The sequence below is a fragment of the Neovison vison genome, chromosome 1 (genome assembly GCF_020171115.1).
Source record: "Neovison vison isolate M4711 chromosome 1, ASM_NN_V1, whole genome shotgun sequence".
In the NCBI taxonomy this organism is placed as follows: domain Eukaryota; kingdom Metazoa; phylum Chordata; class Mammalia; order Carnivora; family Mustelidae; genus Neogale; species Neogale vison.
The window spans coordinates 33,821,400-33,839,661 of NC_058091.1; the positions used below are offsets into that span (position 1 = coordinate 33,821,400).

The window sequence follows — 18,262 nt, forward strand, 5'->3', positions numbered from 1 at the left end:
TGTCTTTGATTGACTTATTTTGCTCCATGTAATACCCTCTAGTTCCATACACATCATTGCAAATGGCAAGATTTCAGGTTTTTTGATGGCTGCATAGTATTCCATTTGTGTGTGTGTGTGTATGTGTGTGTGCACGCGTGTGTGCGTGTGTGTGTATGTGTACATACATATACCACATCTTCTTTATCCATTTATCGGTTGATGGACATCTAGGTTCTTTTCATAGTTTGGCTGTTGTTGACATTGCTGCTATAAACATTTGGGTGCACGTGCCCCTTTGGATCACAACATTTGTGTCTTTAGGGTAAATACCCAGTAGTGCGATTGCTGGGTCATACGGTAGCTCTATTTTCAACTTTTTGAGGAACCTCCATACTGTTTTCCAGAGTGACTGCACTAGCTTGCATTCCAACAGTATAGGAGGGTTCCCCTTTCTCTGCATCCTTGCCAACATTTGTCATTTCCTGACTTAATTTTAGCCATTCTGATCAGTGGTTTTGATTTGTATTTCCCTGATGCCAAGTGATGTTGAGCACTTTTTCATGTGTCTGTTGGCCATCTGGAGGTCTTCTTTGCAGAAATGTCTGTTCATGTCTTCTGCCCATTTCTTGATTGGATTATTTGTTCTTTGGGTATTGAGTTTGGTAAGTTCTTTATAGATTTGGAATACTAACCCTTTATCTTAAAAGTCATTTGCGAATATCTTCTCCCATTCTGTCAGTTGTCTTTTGGTTTTGTTGACTGTTTCCTTTGCTGTGCAAAAGAATCTTGATGATGACTGCTTTCATCTTGAGAGAACAACTAATAGAGTATGGTTATTCAGACAGGTATTTGGCAGACATTTTCTCAGAAATGTATGAAATGAGTATCACTTCAAAAAAAAACAACTGACAGTATTTGTTGCTAATGACATAATTTGAGCTTTTAAGAAAATTAGAATCTTGGAAAACTTGTATTTGCTATTATGAGCTTGAAAGCTTCATGATACTTAAAGATTTTTCTGATGACATTGCTGATAATATTAACAAATATAATTTTTTTAATGAATAATGAAATGTACCCACATTGGGAAAATGTATAACTTAGTGAGCCAGAATTTTCCAGATGACCAAATGGGCTTTTAGAAGCATGCATGGGTATTAAACCTTTACTGAAAAAGCAAAATAGATCAGTGGCTTTTAATGTAGCAGAGTATAAAATATTTGTTAACATGGTTTTGAATTCCATAATACAATTAGCCTTTAAGAAATACCACTTGTCAAGTTTTGGTGTAATATCAGAGAGAAATTCCTTGAAAGGGATATCAGAGAGGAATTATCTGAAAAAATCTACTAAAATACTTCGTTCTCTTCTAGTTACATATATGTGTGCAATTGAATTCTTTTCATCTGCAACATATTGCAAAAGAGTTATAAGAATCTAGCTGTCTTCTATTCAGCCAAACATTAAAGAGATTTGCAAAAATGTAAAAATCATTACTAATTTTTTTTTGTTTTGGAAAATAAAGCTGTTTTCCTAGAAAGTTTTTACTCTGTTAACAAATAATGCTTATTATTTTTAAATGAACTAGTAATTTAAATGTTCTCTTTTTATTTTCTGTGGTAAATATCAATAGGTATAACCCAAATAATAATACACCTTAAGATCCTCAACTTTTTTTTTTTTTTAAAGATCCTCAACTTTTAAGTGGATAAAAGGGAACTGAGAAGTTTGAGAACTTCTGGTCTAGGAAAAGAAATGTAGAGAACCAAGGGCAGAATGCTAAATCGAGAAAAAGAATCATCAAGTCTATCTTTTCTTTGCTGTTTTCATCATCCACCTCACAATCAGTCACTCCAGGTCATAGATTCCTTATCTTTTCCTCCATTCTACATTTTATTAAATCAACATGGCAAACTTTAATATCACCTTGAATAACTTACCCTAATCCCTTATTTCAAAGCTTCTCCACAAGTCTTCTAGTGATCTTCACACCTGCTCTGCTTCATCGACCCACTCCCATTACTAAACCTAAGGGATGCTGTGGCATCATTTGGATTATCTGAGAGCTCTTTGACCATCAGCACCTGTGCCTCCAGCTCTCCAAGTGACCTCACATGTCCTTCCACTTCCTTTTCTCCAAGTGCAGCACCCTCTCAAGGTCTCACATCTTCCCCATCCACCCTAATTAGCCCCCTTGGGGGCCTCACTACAGCTATTCTCTTACCATCATCTTTACAGTGTTCCATCTTGATTTTTTGGTTCTGCCTACAAACCTTCAACCTTGGATGGATGCAACAACTTACTTTCTCTTCTTTGTCTTATCTGCTGAGAGTTGCAGGAACAAAAATCACATAACTGGGTATATTGATGGTATTAGGTCCAATTTAGGTTTTTGAAATCCACTGTTAGTCAGTCCCCAATAATGGTTTGAAAACTTTGCTACTCTTCTCAAACCTCCTGACCCATCTCTAGCCAGTCTTCTCTTGGATCTTTTTGTGACTGCTCACCTCTTGCTCATTCTCACGTTTCCTCAACTAATTCTTTTATTTCCCTTGCTCTTGCCATTTCACCTTCTCTCTCTGCTTCACCTCACATTTCTCCCTACTGCCTCTCACCATTTTGCCTTCTGTGCCCATTCTGTCTCATCATTTTTCCTCTGAGAAAGTAAAGCTAATGTCTAATGACATACAAGGAAAATTTTAGGGGGATAAAAATCCATATCACAGAACTGAACACTATAGAGGTCTTACATTGTAAGAATTTCATAACCTTGCTTGTAGATTTTCCTTATAGGAATTTGGGGATTGTAATTGCCATTTATATACTGGGATATTTGGGATTCTTGATGTGATTTGATAAAACCTCTTTTATATCAGTTCTATTGATTTTTTTATTCGTTAAACATTTTATTTTAATTATAAAAGGCAAGACTTAATTCTTCTACTGGCATTTTTTTAATTGCTGTGAACGTTTATTGGAAAGGTAAGGATGGGCACTTAAGAATGTAAGGGGTGTGTGTAGAGAGAGAAATTTTCTTTATTTCTTAAAGTCAGTATTGTGTAAAACTTGGAAATCTAAATCATGTTTTTCCTTTTTTTTTTTATAGGCTGTTGGTATTACTTATGGGAATCTGCAGAAACTTTCTGATAAATCTGCCATGGTCACAAAGTCCTTAGAATACCTTGGTGAAATATTAAAATATATAAAACCTTATTTGGGAAAAAAAACTTCCAGTGCAGGGCTGCAGCTGACTTATAGGATGATGGGTATGTATTCCTGACTTTATTAAAACTTCCTTAGGTTGAACCTATAGTATCATGATAGATAGGAATACATTAATACACAGGCTACTTCACAGTTCTCCATACAATCATAAGAATAATTTTTTTTTTAAGATTTTATTTATGTATTTGACAGAGAGAAACACAGTGAGAGAGGGAACACAGGCAGGGAGTGAGGCAGGCTTCCTGCCGAGCGGGAGCCGGATGCAGGGCTCAATCCCAGGAACCTGGGATCAGGACCTGAGCTGAAGGCAGATGCTTAACAACTGAGCCACCCAGGCACCCCAATCATAAGAATAATTTGGAAGACAATGATTTAGCTTACAGTGATTCATATTGGCTTTCTACTAGTGTATCCCTATCTTGCCCCACCTCTTTCAGACCTCTTCTTGTTAGGCTTGTGTTAATATTAGAGTTAATTATGACCAAAACAGAAAATACGCTGATACCAATTTGCTGTCAATAGTCTGTCATGAATCACTCACATTGTGAATATCTGGATAATTAAAACGGACTTTTTTTTTTTTTTTTAATGTTTATCTGTGCTTTGTCAGAATTTAAAATATCAGGAAACCATCACTCTCCTCTATTTTTCTGGTCTGCTCTGTATGAAGGATGTCAGCAAAGAATTTATTACTGCACTAGAGATATTTATGCTTCAAATCTTGCTTCTCACAATACTATTTTTCTCCTTTCAGAAAGAAATCTTTTTCTGTGCTTGTGCTATAACGGCACAGTTCATCCTTGAGGAAGTCAGTAATTTGAATACCTTTGTTCACTTAAGCCATGTTACTAACCAAAAATAGGAACTGGATAAAAGGAAATGAAAAATATTTCCTTAGATGTTTTTATACAAAATTTAAGGGTTTTTTTGTTTGTTTGTTTGTTTTTGGTTTGTTGGGGGGTTTATTTTGTTTTGTTTTAATTTCTCTGTGGCCTAAACCTTGTATCTTCTCCCTTTGATCTTGTGAACATATGAATAAACCTGACTTGGGCTGTCTGAAACCTTTTATCTTTGTTGTGAAAGATAAAGGAGAATGCAAAAATGTGTAAATATGGATGATGTGGAATGTAGTGAAAGCTATAGTAGCAATACAGGCATCTTAATTTTGGAGAAAAAAATAAGTGATAATTTATTATAAATTTAACATATTAAGATGTAGATAAATAAGTATTTTGGCATTCATCCTTATAATTTATTAGTCTCTGTTAGATTTTTGCCAAGCTAAATTTATGATTTCAGAATTTACCTTTATTTTACAAAATATATGATAGTCATAACTAACTGCAAAATCATATTCAGATTGGTGATATGAGGACTCAGGGTAAAATTCTCCTTTTGAAGAATGGAGGACCTTCTTTGTTTTGTACGTGGTTGAGTTTTGACTTACTAGTACGTAGATCTGTATTTTTTGCCATTGTCTAAATTTCAGAGACTGGGAATAGAATATATTGGTATAATGTTCCTCATTTATGTGTTAAAAATTAAGAACAGATAATTTACTGTCTTCCGTATGTAAAAGACTCAGAACAACTAGAGAAGCAAGTATAAAGTTTTGAGGTTTCGCACCTTCTTTAAGTGTGTGAGTTGGGGATATCCTATTCACTTAAGAGAAAGAGTTAACCGTAGAAACTTTTATTTACCTGGCCAGTTCCTAAATGGGGATATGTTGTCTAGTTAGGAGAGTACTAGTGAAAGGTGTAAACTATTGATAAAATCACACTGAAGATTAAGGCATCTGGGGTCTTAATTGTAACTCACTAATTTCTGAGAAAAGATTGATTCATCAGTAGTATCTTTCACTTTTTTCCTCTTTTTATCATTTTTTGTCATTTTTCTCACTCTTTATACCTTTTACTTTCCCATCCCGTGTTTTTCTGTTGGTCATTCTTCTATTTTCCGTCATTCTTTATCTTTGTAATTGAAATTCTACCCATGACCCTCAGTGCCCAACTCAAATATTCCACATTTTCCATATTCCCAGGTAGCCTTGGTCTCCCTGATTATGCTTCATCTGTCCATCTCTTACGACATTTTGCATAGCTCACCAGCTTTTATAATTACTTGTGTACCTGGCACGCCCTTACTAAATTTTAAACTCACTTGTGTTAGTGGCCATATCTTTTGAACTTTTGTTCCCGTTGTCACGTAGTATTTTGAAAAAATAAAAACATTTCCTGAGTTACACATTCGACGCTGCATTGGAAACTGGGGATACAGCAGCTGAAGAGCCTCACCCATGTGGAAGATGACATATACTAAATAAATGCTTCTGGAATATAATGATTTTATAAACATAGCTAATAGTACATAATGTATCTTTTAATGTTCCTAAATGAGCAAAGTTACTCTCAAACTATATAAATACATTTTTAAATGCCTACTGTAATGATCCCAGTCCTCTTATTGTATTTTTTAAGGCATGATATATGCATAGAGTAGAAAATAATTAAACACATAAGAACTCTTATAGTACAGCTCTCTTCCATTTGTACAAGTATGTACCCTACAATTTTTCTATATTTTCAGCATCATCAGTTATATAAGTGTTGTGTTTGTAGGCAGAAAAAAGACAGTTTTTTATAATTCTATACTATGTATTTAAACCTTGCTCAGAGTTTTTCACTTAAAAAATTTCTTTCTCTTTGCATCTTTTTAAAGATTAATTTATATATTTATTTGAAAGAGAGCACGGGAGAGAGGGAGGGAGCACAAGCAGGGGGAGGGGCAGAGGAAGAAGGAGAAGCTGACTCCCTGCTAAACAGAGACCCCAATGTGGGGCTTGATCCCAGGACTCTGGGATCATGACCTGAGCCAAAGGCAGATGCCCAACCAACTGAGCCACCCAGGTACCCTGTCTTTGCATTTTTTAATACCACACATTTTAATGTTCTTCACTGAAACTGAAAAAACTAGGGTTCTGGGAGCACCCGTGTGGCTTAGTCAGTTGACATCTGACTCTTAATTTCAGCTCCGGTTATGATCTCCGGGTCTTGGGATCAAGCCCCACATCAAGCTCCATGCTCAGGGTGGAGTCTGCTTGAGATTCTCTCCGTCCCTCTGCCCCCCACCCCTGTAGTCACACTCTCTCTCTCCCTGCCCCCCAAAATAAATATTTTTTTAAAATATTTTTTAAAAACTAGAGTTCTGATTTGTCAGTGAAACAAATGGGTTGCCTCTGCTTTCTATGAACTCCTAAAACTTAAGATCTTCAGGAAAGTGTTTTAACCATTATAAAAGATGAAATACAAGGGTAGATGATAGCATTTTTGGTTGGAAGCCCCTCGCTCTTTATAAGTCAATTCCTGTGTGACTGAATCACACAGAGTGATATGAATCATTTCAGGTGTCAGCGGTGATGGCAGTTCCCTTTGCTGGTATATTAATGTTAGTTAGGATGTGAGTTCTTCTTACATTGCTGTCATTCACCAGTTTTCCACCTACTGGAAAAATGAGGAGCAAGCCAGCGTTATTTAAAATACTGCTAAGTGAGCATTGTGTTTCTTTATGATTGATTATTGTATTTCCTTTTACAACAGAAGATTAATGTTGCTGTTTATTGTTCTTAGAAGTGATTATTGGTTGGGCTTTTTTCTTTTAACATCAATATACTCTTCTAAAGCATATTTTTGTTTTCCTTCAGAGCTTGAATTTTAAACTTTTTGTTTTATGGAAATGGCTTTGATTTTTTTCATCTCCTCTGCTTTCTAAGGTGGAATAAAATATAAAAGTTTATGCGGTATATGTATCTCTGTGCCATTTGGGCAAGCGCTTCTTTTAAATTTGTTTTAGTAAAGAAGACCTCAGTAGCAGAAATACACTCTAATGGGAACTGGTTATCTGCTCTTAATTACTTTACTAAACAAAGGGTGCTCATTTGTTTAACTCCAGTCTCATCAAATGTAGCAACTGGTTCCTAGCATTAAAGAAATCATAGCGTATTTCATGTAGTGGAGATGTCTGCTTCTGTTCTTTCAAAATCAAAATTTAATATACACTGTGTATATTAAACAATTGGCAGTTACAAAAAGTGAAGTTCAGGGAGGTTAAGTGATTGCTTCAAGGTTACAGCTAATCCTTTCTTCCTACTTTAACAATTAAATTTAGCTATATCTTTTTGTGTTGCAAACTGGGTTGAGACAGCCTATACAATTTTTTGTAAGACAAGGTATCAAAAAAGTAAATGTGGAGTAGTAGCATGATGAAGCCCAGGGAGAGTGAGCACACACATAAAAGTATATAATACATGGTCTTCTAGAGGTCTTAAAGTTGGGTTATAAATTTGCCTCTGAGCTTCCTAGCAGCCACAGCAAGAATAGAGATCTGATTAATAGAACATGTGATCTGTATGTTCACATACTATATAGCCAAATCACATAGTGTGCTTGAGTGTATTATGAATTAAATGCCAGTTGCATAGGAAATATATGTTTTCCTTAGCCCAGAATTCTGAGAAAACTTTGTCTCTTTAGCGAAATACATGATGTGACATCTGTCTTTTGACTCTTAGTACATGTTTCTCTCTATTGCTTACTTTAACTTTGTCCTTTAAATGTAAATTTTATGGTGGAATGGCAAAACTTTCTGGTTAGACAGTAACCATACCTGCCGTTACTCCTCCTCTTTGTCAGGAATTCTCGTTAAATCCTGGGCACAGATCTTTGCCACCTCTAAAGCACAGAAACTCCTATTCCGGATCATCGATTGTTTACTGCTGCCGCACACCGTGTTACAGCAGGAGAAGGAGCTGCCGGCACCTATGCTGACTGCAATTCAGAAGAGCCTTCCTTTGTATCTCCAGGTAGAGGAAGTGTGGCTGTGTGCACGTGTAAAAGAAAAAATTAAATTCTGCCTTAAAACAATATCCTAACTGCAGATTTGAAAACCATCCATTGTCCTGCCATGTATGTGTGTACCTGTGGCACTTCTGTTGAGCAAGTTCTAAATTCCTTTTGTTTGAAAACAAAGATGGAAGAGGCAAAGTCTCCCAAGAAGCAATTAAAGTTGAGACAGGAGACGGACTAGCATAGACACAGTAGTGAGCTCGCTATTTGCCTTAGTGGCCTCAGCTGTCTGCCAGCCAGACAGCGAGGAGAGATGTGAGAGAAGATACCGTAAAGGAGATGAGCTGTAAAGGAGCAGAGGGGGTCAGAGTTGAAGGACCAGTCCTGTCAGAGGGAACAGCCGGTAAAAGGCATGAGCTTTAAGAAAGTACAACACGATGGGGAAGAGTAGATAATTCTGTTGTGGTTGGACACTCATGTAGGAGGAGCCATATACTGGAAGGCTCCACGTGCCACACTCTGGAGTCTGGACTTGTTGTTTTACATGGGGATTTGAATGCATGGTTGATGGGTTTGGATGGATTTTGAATAGGGGAGGGGGAGTGACATATCTTATTTACAAGTTAGCAAGGTGATGCTGGTGGCAACATCGAAGCTGGTATGGGAGTTATGTTGAAGACTTGGAAGGCAATGAGTAGGTCATTTTCTGAAGGTTTCGAACAAAGCCAGTAGGTACAGAACTCACATAGCAGACTTTAGAAACATTTAGGAAGGCTGATTAAAAATACTTGCTGCGTGAATGGTGCACAGCACCAGAAAGAAATAGAATGCTTCCTAGATTCCAGAGTGGCTGCTTACGCAGATAGCAGTGTGGCTCACTAACATGGGCCATCCTGGAGATGTAGGGATGAAGGTGATGATCGATATCTGAACAGCTTTCATTTGAGGTGTTGTGCAGTATTTAGGTAGGCACTTAGAAATATTGATCTGTCATTCAGGGGAAAGCACAGAGTTGGAAGCGTACTTTGTTATTCATTAGTGTCTCATACTGAAGATAAGTGCTTCTTAATTTGGGGTTCAGGAAGGGAAGCTTGAGGAAGAAAGGGAGAACAGAATTTGATTAGGTAATAAGCAGTCTTTTCCACAGATGGATTTTCTTAAACAGATTCTTACAGTTTTTAAGAAGTTTTAAGTTGGCTTTTTAATTTTGTATTAGTAATAACATAATAAAGTTTAGCTGGTCTGCTAGCAGAAAGATAAAGTGTTGCCAATCAGGGAATATTGGTGGGGAGAATCTTGGGCAGCAGGAGAGTCTGAAAAGCAAGTTCTCTGTGGCCCTCTTCTGCCAAAATAGTACAACAAGAATTTGTATTAGGGATGCCTGGCTGGCTCAGTCATTGTAGCATGGGACTCCTGATCTCAAGGTCGTGAGTTCAAGCTCCATGTTGGGTGTGGAGCCTAATTAAAACAAAACAAAACAAAACAAAAAAAACTTCATAAGTGGATAACTGAAAAATTTGGTAAATTTATCTGTTTGGCAGAATTTACTTAGAGCAATGCCTTTAAATTCTTAAAGGTACTCAGCTGTCTTCCAGGTTTTCAGAATATATGCATGTTTTACTTCTTCATCTTCTACTAATGTGATTTTAAACAAAAACATTGAAGAAACTGGGTAAAGAGGTGTGCATTGCTTCCCCCCCAGTTGTTTGATAGTATCTTAACAGATCTATGCTACTTTTATTACAGATAATCTTATTTATAGCTAAAATGGAGACATAAACATTTCTTTTCTTTTTTTTTTTTTTTTAAAGATTTTATTTATTTGACAGACAGAGATCGCAAGTAGGCAGAGAGGCAGGCAGAGAGAGAGGAAGGGAAGCAGGCTCCCTGCTGAGCAGAGAGCCTGATGTGAGAGGCTTGATCCCAGAATCCTGGGATCATGACCTGAGCCGAAGGCAAAGGCTTTAACCCACTGAGCAACCCAGGCGCCTGACATAAACATTTCTAATTATCTCTCTAGGGAAACACATTGCTAATCACAAAGTACCAAATTATAGATGAACTTTTAGTACATGATTTGTCATTGTGTTGGTGATTGTCTGTATTTTAGTAATATGCAGTATTTAGTAACATTGGCAGAAAAAAAATTCTGTTTCTCAGGGTATTGGTTTCATTGTTTCTAAGTATCAAATACTGTAATCCATGTGGAATTATTTTGTTAACTTTTGTTAATTTCTATACAAATAGAAGGGATTAAGTCAAGAGATCTCTTAACTTTTCTAAACCTCAGTTTCCCCAGCTATAAAATCAGAGATGTGATAATACCAACTCATGGGTCTTTTTAAGAAATTTAAATGAAATAAAGGATAATAAAGCACATGGCACAGTGCATGACATATGAAACTCTTAAAATAGTCATTAATCAGAGTTGTGCTCTGCTGTATTTCTCTCCTTATGTCAATTTTCTTTTAACATAACACATTTCTTACCATGGAATATTTTTTAGTATAAATTCTGTAGTGTCACTCAAGTAAATGACCAGTACCCACATTAAAAAAAAAAAAAAAAAAAAAAAAAGCTGACTTAAAAATGTATTTTATTACTTTGAAATTACACGTAAATGTAGTTGATAAGTGTGGTGGTTATGTTCTCTGGGTATGAGAGAAAGAAGGAAGCTTCCTTTGTTCTCTTGTACTTCTCCCCTACTTCATTTGCATATACCCCAAAGGCACACGTGTTTGGTTAGATACCACAGCATAGATCTCACCCATGCTCAGCAACTCCCTGAGCCTCATATTAACATCACCTGTTGATGTCGGGCCATGTCTTTGTGGATTGTGGGTGACACATTCTGACATGAATGTTAATGCTAGGGACTAATAAGTTCAATATATATATATATTTTTTTTTTACTTTGCCTTTTACTATTTCTTTTCTTTTTACTCCTATAGGGCATATGTATCGTGTGTGGGCAGTCCCAAAATCCAAATGCCTATCTGAACCAATTGCTAGGGAGTGTTATTGAGCAGTACATTGGGCGGTTTCTTCCAGCTTCACCGCATGGCTTAGGTCCCGGACAACACCCTGTTTTGTTGGCACTGAGAAACTCCTCCGCTGCTCCAGCGATAACACCTCTAAAGAAATGCATCATACAAGTCATAAGGTACATCTAAATATTAAAAACAAGTGGTATTTACAATGTACTAATCTTTATTAAAAAGTAACAAAGTTGGGGCACCTGGGTGGCTCAGTGGGTTAAAGCCTCTGCCTTCAGCTCAGGTCATGATCTCAGGGTCCTGGGATCAAGCCCTGCATCGGGCTCTCTGCTCAGTGGGGAGCCTGCTTCCTCCTCTCTCTCTGCCTGTCTCTGCCTACTTGTGATCTCTCTCTGTCACATAAATAAATAAAATCTTAAAAAAAAAAAAAAAAAGTAACAAAGCATCCCCCAAAGTATTGGCAAACCTTAGGATGCTGGTAGTTTGGAAACTTTCATTTTCGCTGAGAAACAATATCTAAGAACTTACTAAAATGACTTCTGCTCATGGCAACCTGAGTCAGTGCTATTTTATTTATTTATTTATTTATTTATTTTTAAAAGATTTTATTTATTCATTTGACAGACAGAGATCATAAGTAGGTGGAGAGGCAGGCAGAGAAAGGAGGAAGCAGACTCCCTGCTGAGCAGAGAGCCCGATGCGGGGCTTGATCCCAGGATCCTGAGATCATGACCCGAGAGGAAGGCAGAGACCTTAACCCACTGAGCCACCTAGGTGCCCCAATGCTCTTTTTTAAATGGCTTGTTCTCTCTATATAGCTGTTACTTTCCTTATATATGGCCTCAAGGTACATATTTTCTTTAGTTCTTATCAGATAAACAGTAAGCGTATTCTCTACTATAGAAAACACATTATTTATATTATTTTTTAAATTATTTATTTATTTATTTGAGAGAGAGACAGAGTGAGAGAGCATGAGAGGGGAGGTCAGAGGGAGAAGCAAACTCCCCAGGGAGCTGGGAGCCTGATGTGAGACTCGATCCCAGGACTCTGGGATCACGACCCGAGCCGAAGGCAGTCACTTAACCAACTGAGCCACCAAGGAGCCCCTGTAATTTATATTTTTAAAACAGAGTAAGTGAAAAAATGAATGTGAATATGACTAAGGAAACACTAAGAAGTCCTGTTCTGTTAGTCTCCTGTCTTAATGACTTCATTTTATATTAGATGCATAAATGAAACCTCCTGGGTTCTCTGTTACCTTTTAACTGCAGCAGAGATTCAGTAATAAAAATTATTTCTTTGTCTTCATGGAGTATTTAGCTTCCTATGAAATTTGTTTTATAAACTGGAAGATGCTGCAGTGATACATAGGCATACCTTGTTTTACGGCACTTCACAGACACTGTTTTTTACAAATTGAAGGTTTGCGGCCGCCCTGCATCCAGCAAGTCTGTGGGCACCATTTTCCCAACATTATTTTTCACTTCATGTCTTGTGTTAACATTTTTGTAGTTCTCACAATATTCCAAACTTTTTTGTTACTATTGGTTATGGTGATCTGTGATCAGTGATTACAGCTGGCTGAAAGCTCAGATGATGGTTAGCAGGTTTTTTTAGTAATAAAGTATTTTTAAGTTAAGGTATATAGATTGTCTTTTCAGACATCCTGCTGTTGCACACTTACTAGACTACAATACAGCATAAACAGAGGTTTTCTATGCACAGAGAAACCAGAAACTTCATTTCACTTTATTGTGACATTCGCTTTATTATGGTGATCTGCAACCAAACCCACAATATGCCTCCATCCTCCTCTACTCCTGCAGTTCCCCGTCTTTGTTGAGGCTCCTTACTCTGAATCTCTGAGAATTCCTGGGTTATTTTCAAAGCACCTATCACATATAGTAACCTTTCTATTTTATTTTTTTGCTTGTCCAAATTTTCCACTAGACAATGAGCCCCTTGCCTTCAGAGACCGTGTACCTTTCCATTCTTATACTTGTACCTGGCATACTGTAGGTATACATAAATGTTTAGGGATTCAACAGTGAATAAAAAAGACAAAACCTTTGTCCTCAAAGATTGAATGCATCCACTGATATGGAATTTTTGGAAGCCACTGTAGGGAGTAGAAATGATGGTGAAAACATAGTTCCTGCCCTTTAAGACTTTATAATCCTTGAGACACTTGGGTGGCTCAGTTGGTTAAGTGGCTGCCTTCGGCTCAGGTCATGATTCCAGCGTCTTGGGATCGAGTCCCACATCGGGCTCCTTGCTCATCAGGGAGCCTGCTTCTCCCTCTGCTTTCCCTGCCACTCTGTCTGCCTGCGCTCACTCTAAGAAATAAATAAATAAAATCTTAAAAAAAAAAAAAAAAGACTTTATAATCCTTAGTGATTTCCATGGCTCATTTTGGCAAATTTTATTGCTTTGCAAATACATATGGATGTCTGACTTAGATTCAGCTGTATTTGACAAGTTTTCATGTTGTCTAGACCTTTTAGAAACTGAGCAATTCCCACTTTCATTTATTCACTTAAGTGTACACTGAATACCTATTATGAGCCAACACATGCTTAAAAGGTAGAGATATAAAAATGAGTAAGATAAATTTATCTTTATGATCTCTGTTGACTTATAATGCTAAAATGTGTTTTGCTTTGAGAGAAATTATTAAATACTAAATTACTTCTGATTTTTTTTTTCCTTTTCTTTTCTTTTTTTTTTTTTTTTTTTTTTTCTACCTCCTTAAAGTAGAAAAGAGGTGGAGCTGAAATGGGAAGCTAATTCCTAGGACAGTCATCTTATTGATTTGGAAAAATAAGACCCTTCCCAAATCCCTAAATAAATAAATGTGAGGAGAGATTTCTTTATGCAAATTTGACATTAAAGAAAATGTTGCATTGTTGAGGAGCTGATCGAGGAAATCGGGCTTATATTAGAAAAGGAAAAAAACAAATTTTTGTTTGTTTAGGTTTTGTTAAGGTTTTGTTTGAGTTTTGATTAAGTTCATTTAAAGATCAGGTTTTTTAAATTTAGTTCATGTCTGTATTCTTCTTTGGCCCTTAAAATACAGCAAGGTTGTGCAATTGTCCTAAATTTTTATGTTTGAGGATAACATGGTAAAATACACATTTTTAAAAAATTGTTCTTTATTAATTTGGGGGGTAAAATTTGTTGGTATCTTTAAAGTGTATGGCATGTGCTTCTGCTCAATGAAACTTTAACCAGAAGACAAAACAAAATTGTGCTTCTTTTTAGGAAGTCCTACTTTGACTTTAAAGGGTCTTTGCTCCCTCCTCGCTTAGCATCTATTCTGGCCTTCATCCTGCAGCTTTTCAAAGAAACGAATGTAGACATTTCTGAGGTTGAACTGCTCCTCCCTGGCGTCTTAAAATGCTTGGTGTTGGTCAGTGAACCCCAAGGTTAGTCTGAATCTGTGTTTGTTGTACTTCTCTTTATGTGGTATCAGTTTCTATACATTGTGGCTAAAAAACAAACTCCAGAGGATGGCTGAGGTTGAGCATGATAAAATGGTTAAAAACCGACATGTTTCAGCATAGTTTACTTCTGTTTTGTTTTTTTCCCCCAAGGCAAACAGTTTATTTAAGGGCTCCTTCTCTGATTAGACTTGTTAACCTTTTAAAGAATATTTGTTTAATCTGACTGCAGTATTAAATCAACTTCTCACATATCATGTGGTGAGGGGTCAGCGTAAGTTCTTCTGTTCAGGTTTCTGCCAGAAAATCTAAGCTGATTTCACAGGCAAACCTGTAAGGATCCTTTGATCCTCGTCCTTTTGTTTTCAGTCTCATCAGCCTTACTGCTAGGGATCACTTTAAAATATCATTTATTTCATCCCCACTGTGAGTAGCATGCTTTAATAAGCTTACTGAGAATATGCAGAATAGTAGCCATAGTTCTATCCTGAAGGAGTTTTTAATGTAAATAGGAGGCTGTGTGTGTAAGTGTGTGCGTGTTATCATTATAATGTGATTGTTCAGGGCAGGGCTCCTCAAATGCTTCTACCTAAGTACATCTAACTGCTGTGATAAGTGAGTTCAATGTGTATCCTGAAGAATCTGAGGGCAGCGCCCAAAGTGGTAGCTGAAAGCTCAAAGAGGTCTTTGAAATTTTCTGTTTTAGCTCAAAATTTATGCATATTTTGTTTAACTCTATATTTATTTTAATAATTAAAATGTTCTGGTTTTTTCCCTGCTTCCAAGTTCGATTTTACAAAAAAAATGTTGTTGTGTGTTAATATAGACTGCCCTTACCTGAAAGTAGCATTTCTGGATTCAGAAATACCCAGATGGACCCCCGAGTCTTCTTTAGAAATTTTGTCCTCATCGAAAACTTACGCATACTTTCAGTGAAGGCCTGTTGTGGTGCACAAGACAAAAATTTGTTGAGACAGAGCAGACAGTATGAAATTTTAGCTAGCCTCTTGTTTTGGTGATAGTGATATTTATCAGGAAGGAAGCCAGGGTGCGGAGGGTGAATTTGGCTGCTCCCATCTAGCTGGTGAGTGCATCACACGTTCCAGATGGGTAGGATGCCGAATTGCCTATCTCTGCATTGCTGTCTTCATTAGCTGAGGAGGCAATATTAAACACAGATTTATGTGTGTGGCTGAGATTTTTCTTCTCCTTGTAGCTCTCCTTGTATTCTTGCTCTCCTTGTAGTCTCAATGTTTAAAGGAATAATTTGTAAAATCACAGAGAGTTAGTGTTGCTAAATGACTCCACAAGGCCACTCCTAGGTATATGCCCAAGAGCATTTTAAATATCCATCCACTCAAAAACCTGTACTCAAGAACTTAAAAGAATTCCACTTCTGGCATGATAACGTCAGGAGCTCTGCTGACCTACTCCCCAGCAAAACTGGTAGAAATTACTTAAAAGAAATAATTTAAATTCTCTGAAAATAGTCCTAAGGGTATATAGCAAATGGAGAAACATTTATTTAAGAAAATGTGCTAAAACTTGGTAAAGCAGCAGGAGTCTGTGGAATTTGAACCAAGACTACCTCCTTCTTCTCCCAGCTCAGTAAGACAGAAACTCTAACTTCAGACATACTGGTAGATCCAAGAACCTAGGGCTTTTCTGTCTGCCCAGCTCCCAGTAGGAAGACTATCATCCTGTGAGAGGTAGGATGTCAGTATTTCTCATCCCGCCCCCATGCTACCTGACGCTGAGGTTATATTCCAGGCAAGTGTGGCTGAGAAGTGGGGGTTCCATTCTTTCCCTCAGCCCCCACTAGTGGGATGCATGTAGTACACGGAGTATAACACACTGAGAATACCGGGGTACCATTCATCCTTGCCACAGCTTAAAGGTATGAACTCGCCGCCAAGTGAAGCAAGTTAAGGATGCCTGGGGCTCCTGCCTCTCCTTCCACAAGTACTCAGTGCTTGTATGGGTATGTCCTTCATTGGGCACCACTGGCCCTCTCCCCAGCACCAGAGCCCTGCCTCTGAGATTTTGCCTGATAAAGGCAGAGGGAGGAGAAGCAGACCATAGAGCAGAAAACTCCTGAATTTCTCTCAAAGGAACCGACCTCATTTGCAGATCAGTGTGAAAAAGTTCAAGCCTAAGGTTGCAGTCAAATACAGTGGAGTTTGTGGTGATAGACAGTAGGTAGGAGAATAAAATAGAGTCATTGGATATATAGGCTACTCTATAGACAGTCTAGTTTGGTGAGAGAATGGTGAAAGAGACAGCTGAAAAGAGCCCTTGGATCAGAACAAATCTCAAATACTGCCCATAGAAATTGTCCTTTTAGAAAAGCCTGAACTTGATTAGATAGTCTGTAATGCAGTTTATACCGCTGGACATTATAAAAAAAATAGTGTAATCAGCTTTGATTAGTAGAGTCACAGCTGGGTGTGATCGGAAAACAGGACAAAGGGAATCCTGTCAAAATCACTGCCTTAGAATGGAGACTCTGGGTGTACCCAAGGTTGTACCAGCGTAGGGCAATGTTAGAGACTTCTTGGGGAGTTGGATGGAATAGCCTTCATTAAAAAATGCCCAACTTTCAACAACAAAAAATTACAAGACATGCAGAGAAACGGAAATATGATCCATATAATGGGAAAAAAGCAGGCAACAGAAACTGTCAGAGCAATCAGATCCTAGATTTAATAGGCAAAAACTTCAAAGTAGCCATTATAAGTACGTTCAGAGAACTCAAGGAAAGCATGATTAACAGAATAAAAGGAAGGTCTGATGATATTGTCACATCAAATAAAGAATATCAGTAAAGAGACAGAAATTATGAAAAAGAACCAAATGGAGATTAGGAAGTTAAAAAGTACACGAGCTAAACCGAAAAGTTCACTAGAGGGGCTCATGAATGGATTTGAATTAGCAAACTTGAAAATAGATGACTAGAGATATGCAGTCTCAAAAAAAAAAGAACGAAGAAAAATGTACAGAGCTTTAGAGAAATGTGGGATACAGTTAAGTGCACCATAATACATATAATGCCAGAAGAGGGCAGGAAAGAGCAGAAAAAATATTTGAAGAAATAATGGCTGAAAACTTCCCAAATTTATTAACGAACAGTAGCCTGTACATTCAGGAAGCTCAGCTAATTCCAAATAGTATAAACCCAAAAAGTTCCCCAGTGAGATGCATCATGGTAAAAATGCTGAAGGCCAAGGCAAGGAGAAAATCTTTAAGACATCAAGAGAAAGATGACTCATCCCTTACCACAGAACCCCGGACAGGTCAGCAAAAAACTTCTCAGCAGAATTAATGCAGGCCAACAGCAGTGGGGTAATACTTAGTGATCAAAGAAAAAGCTGTCAACCACAAATCCTTTATTCTGCAAAACTGCTACCTTTCAGAAGTGAGGATAAAATAAAACCATTGCAGAAAAACAAAAAACAAAAGACATTGCCAGATAATCACTGGGAGAATTTGTTGTTAGTGGACCAGCCTTATAAAAAAGGAAATTTTTTTCAGAGCTGAAGTCAAGTGACCCCACACAAGACAAACAAAGAAAGCCAGTAAGGCAATTATGTAATTGTAAAAGACAGCTTAAATATATATTTCTTTATGTTTATTCTCTTGATGGCTTTAAAAAGCAGCTGTATAAAATGATATAAAAATATGTACATAATGTATGATTGGGCCTATAACATAGATATGCAATATATTTATCAATATCAGTACAAAGGAGATGGTGGGAGCAGAGCTGTATTGGGCT

At 37.3% G+C, this 18,262-nt stretch overlaps 1 protein-coding gene across 1 annotated transcript in view; it reads left to right on the forward strand.

The window, feature by feature from the left end:
* Nucleotides 1-18,262, forward strand: part of MMS22L (MMS22 like, DNA repair protein) — a 126,474-nt gene that overhangs the window by 98,898 nt on the left and 9,314 nt on the right. Inside the window, exons 19-22 of the mRNA XM_044245279.1 lie at nucleotides 3,089-3,248; nucleotides 7,896-8,065; nucleotides 11,000-11,211; nucleotides 14,309-14,472. Coding sequence (XP_044101214.1) covers nucleotides 3,089-3,248; nucleotides 7,896-8,065; nucleotides 11,000-11,211; nucleotides 14,309-14,472 — 706 coding nt within the window. The remainder of the gene's footprint in view (nucleotides 1-3,088; nucleotides 3,249-7,895; nucleotides 8,066-10,999; nucleotides 11,212-14,308; nucleotides 14,473-18,262) is intronic.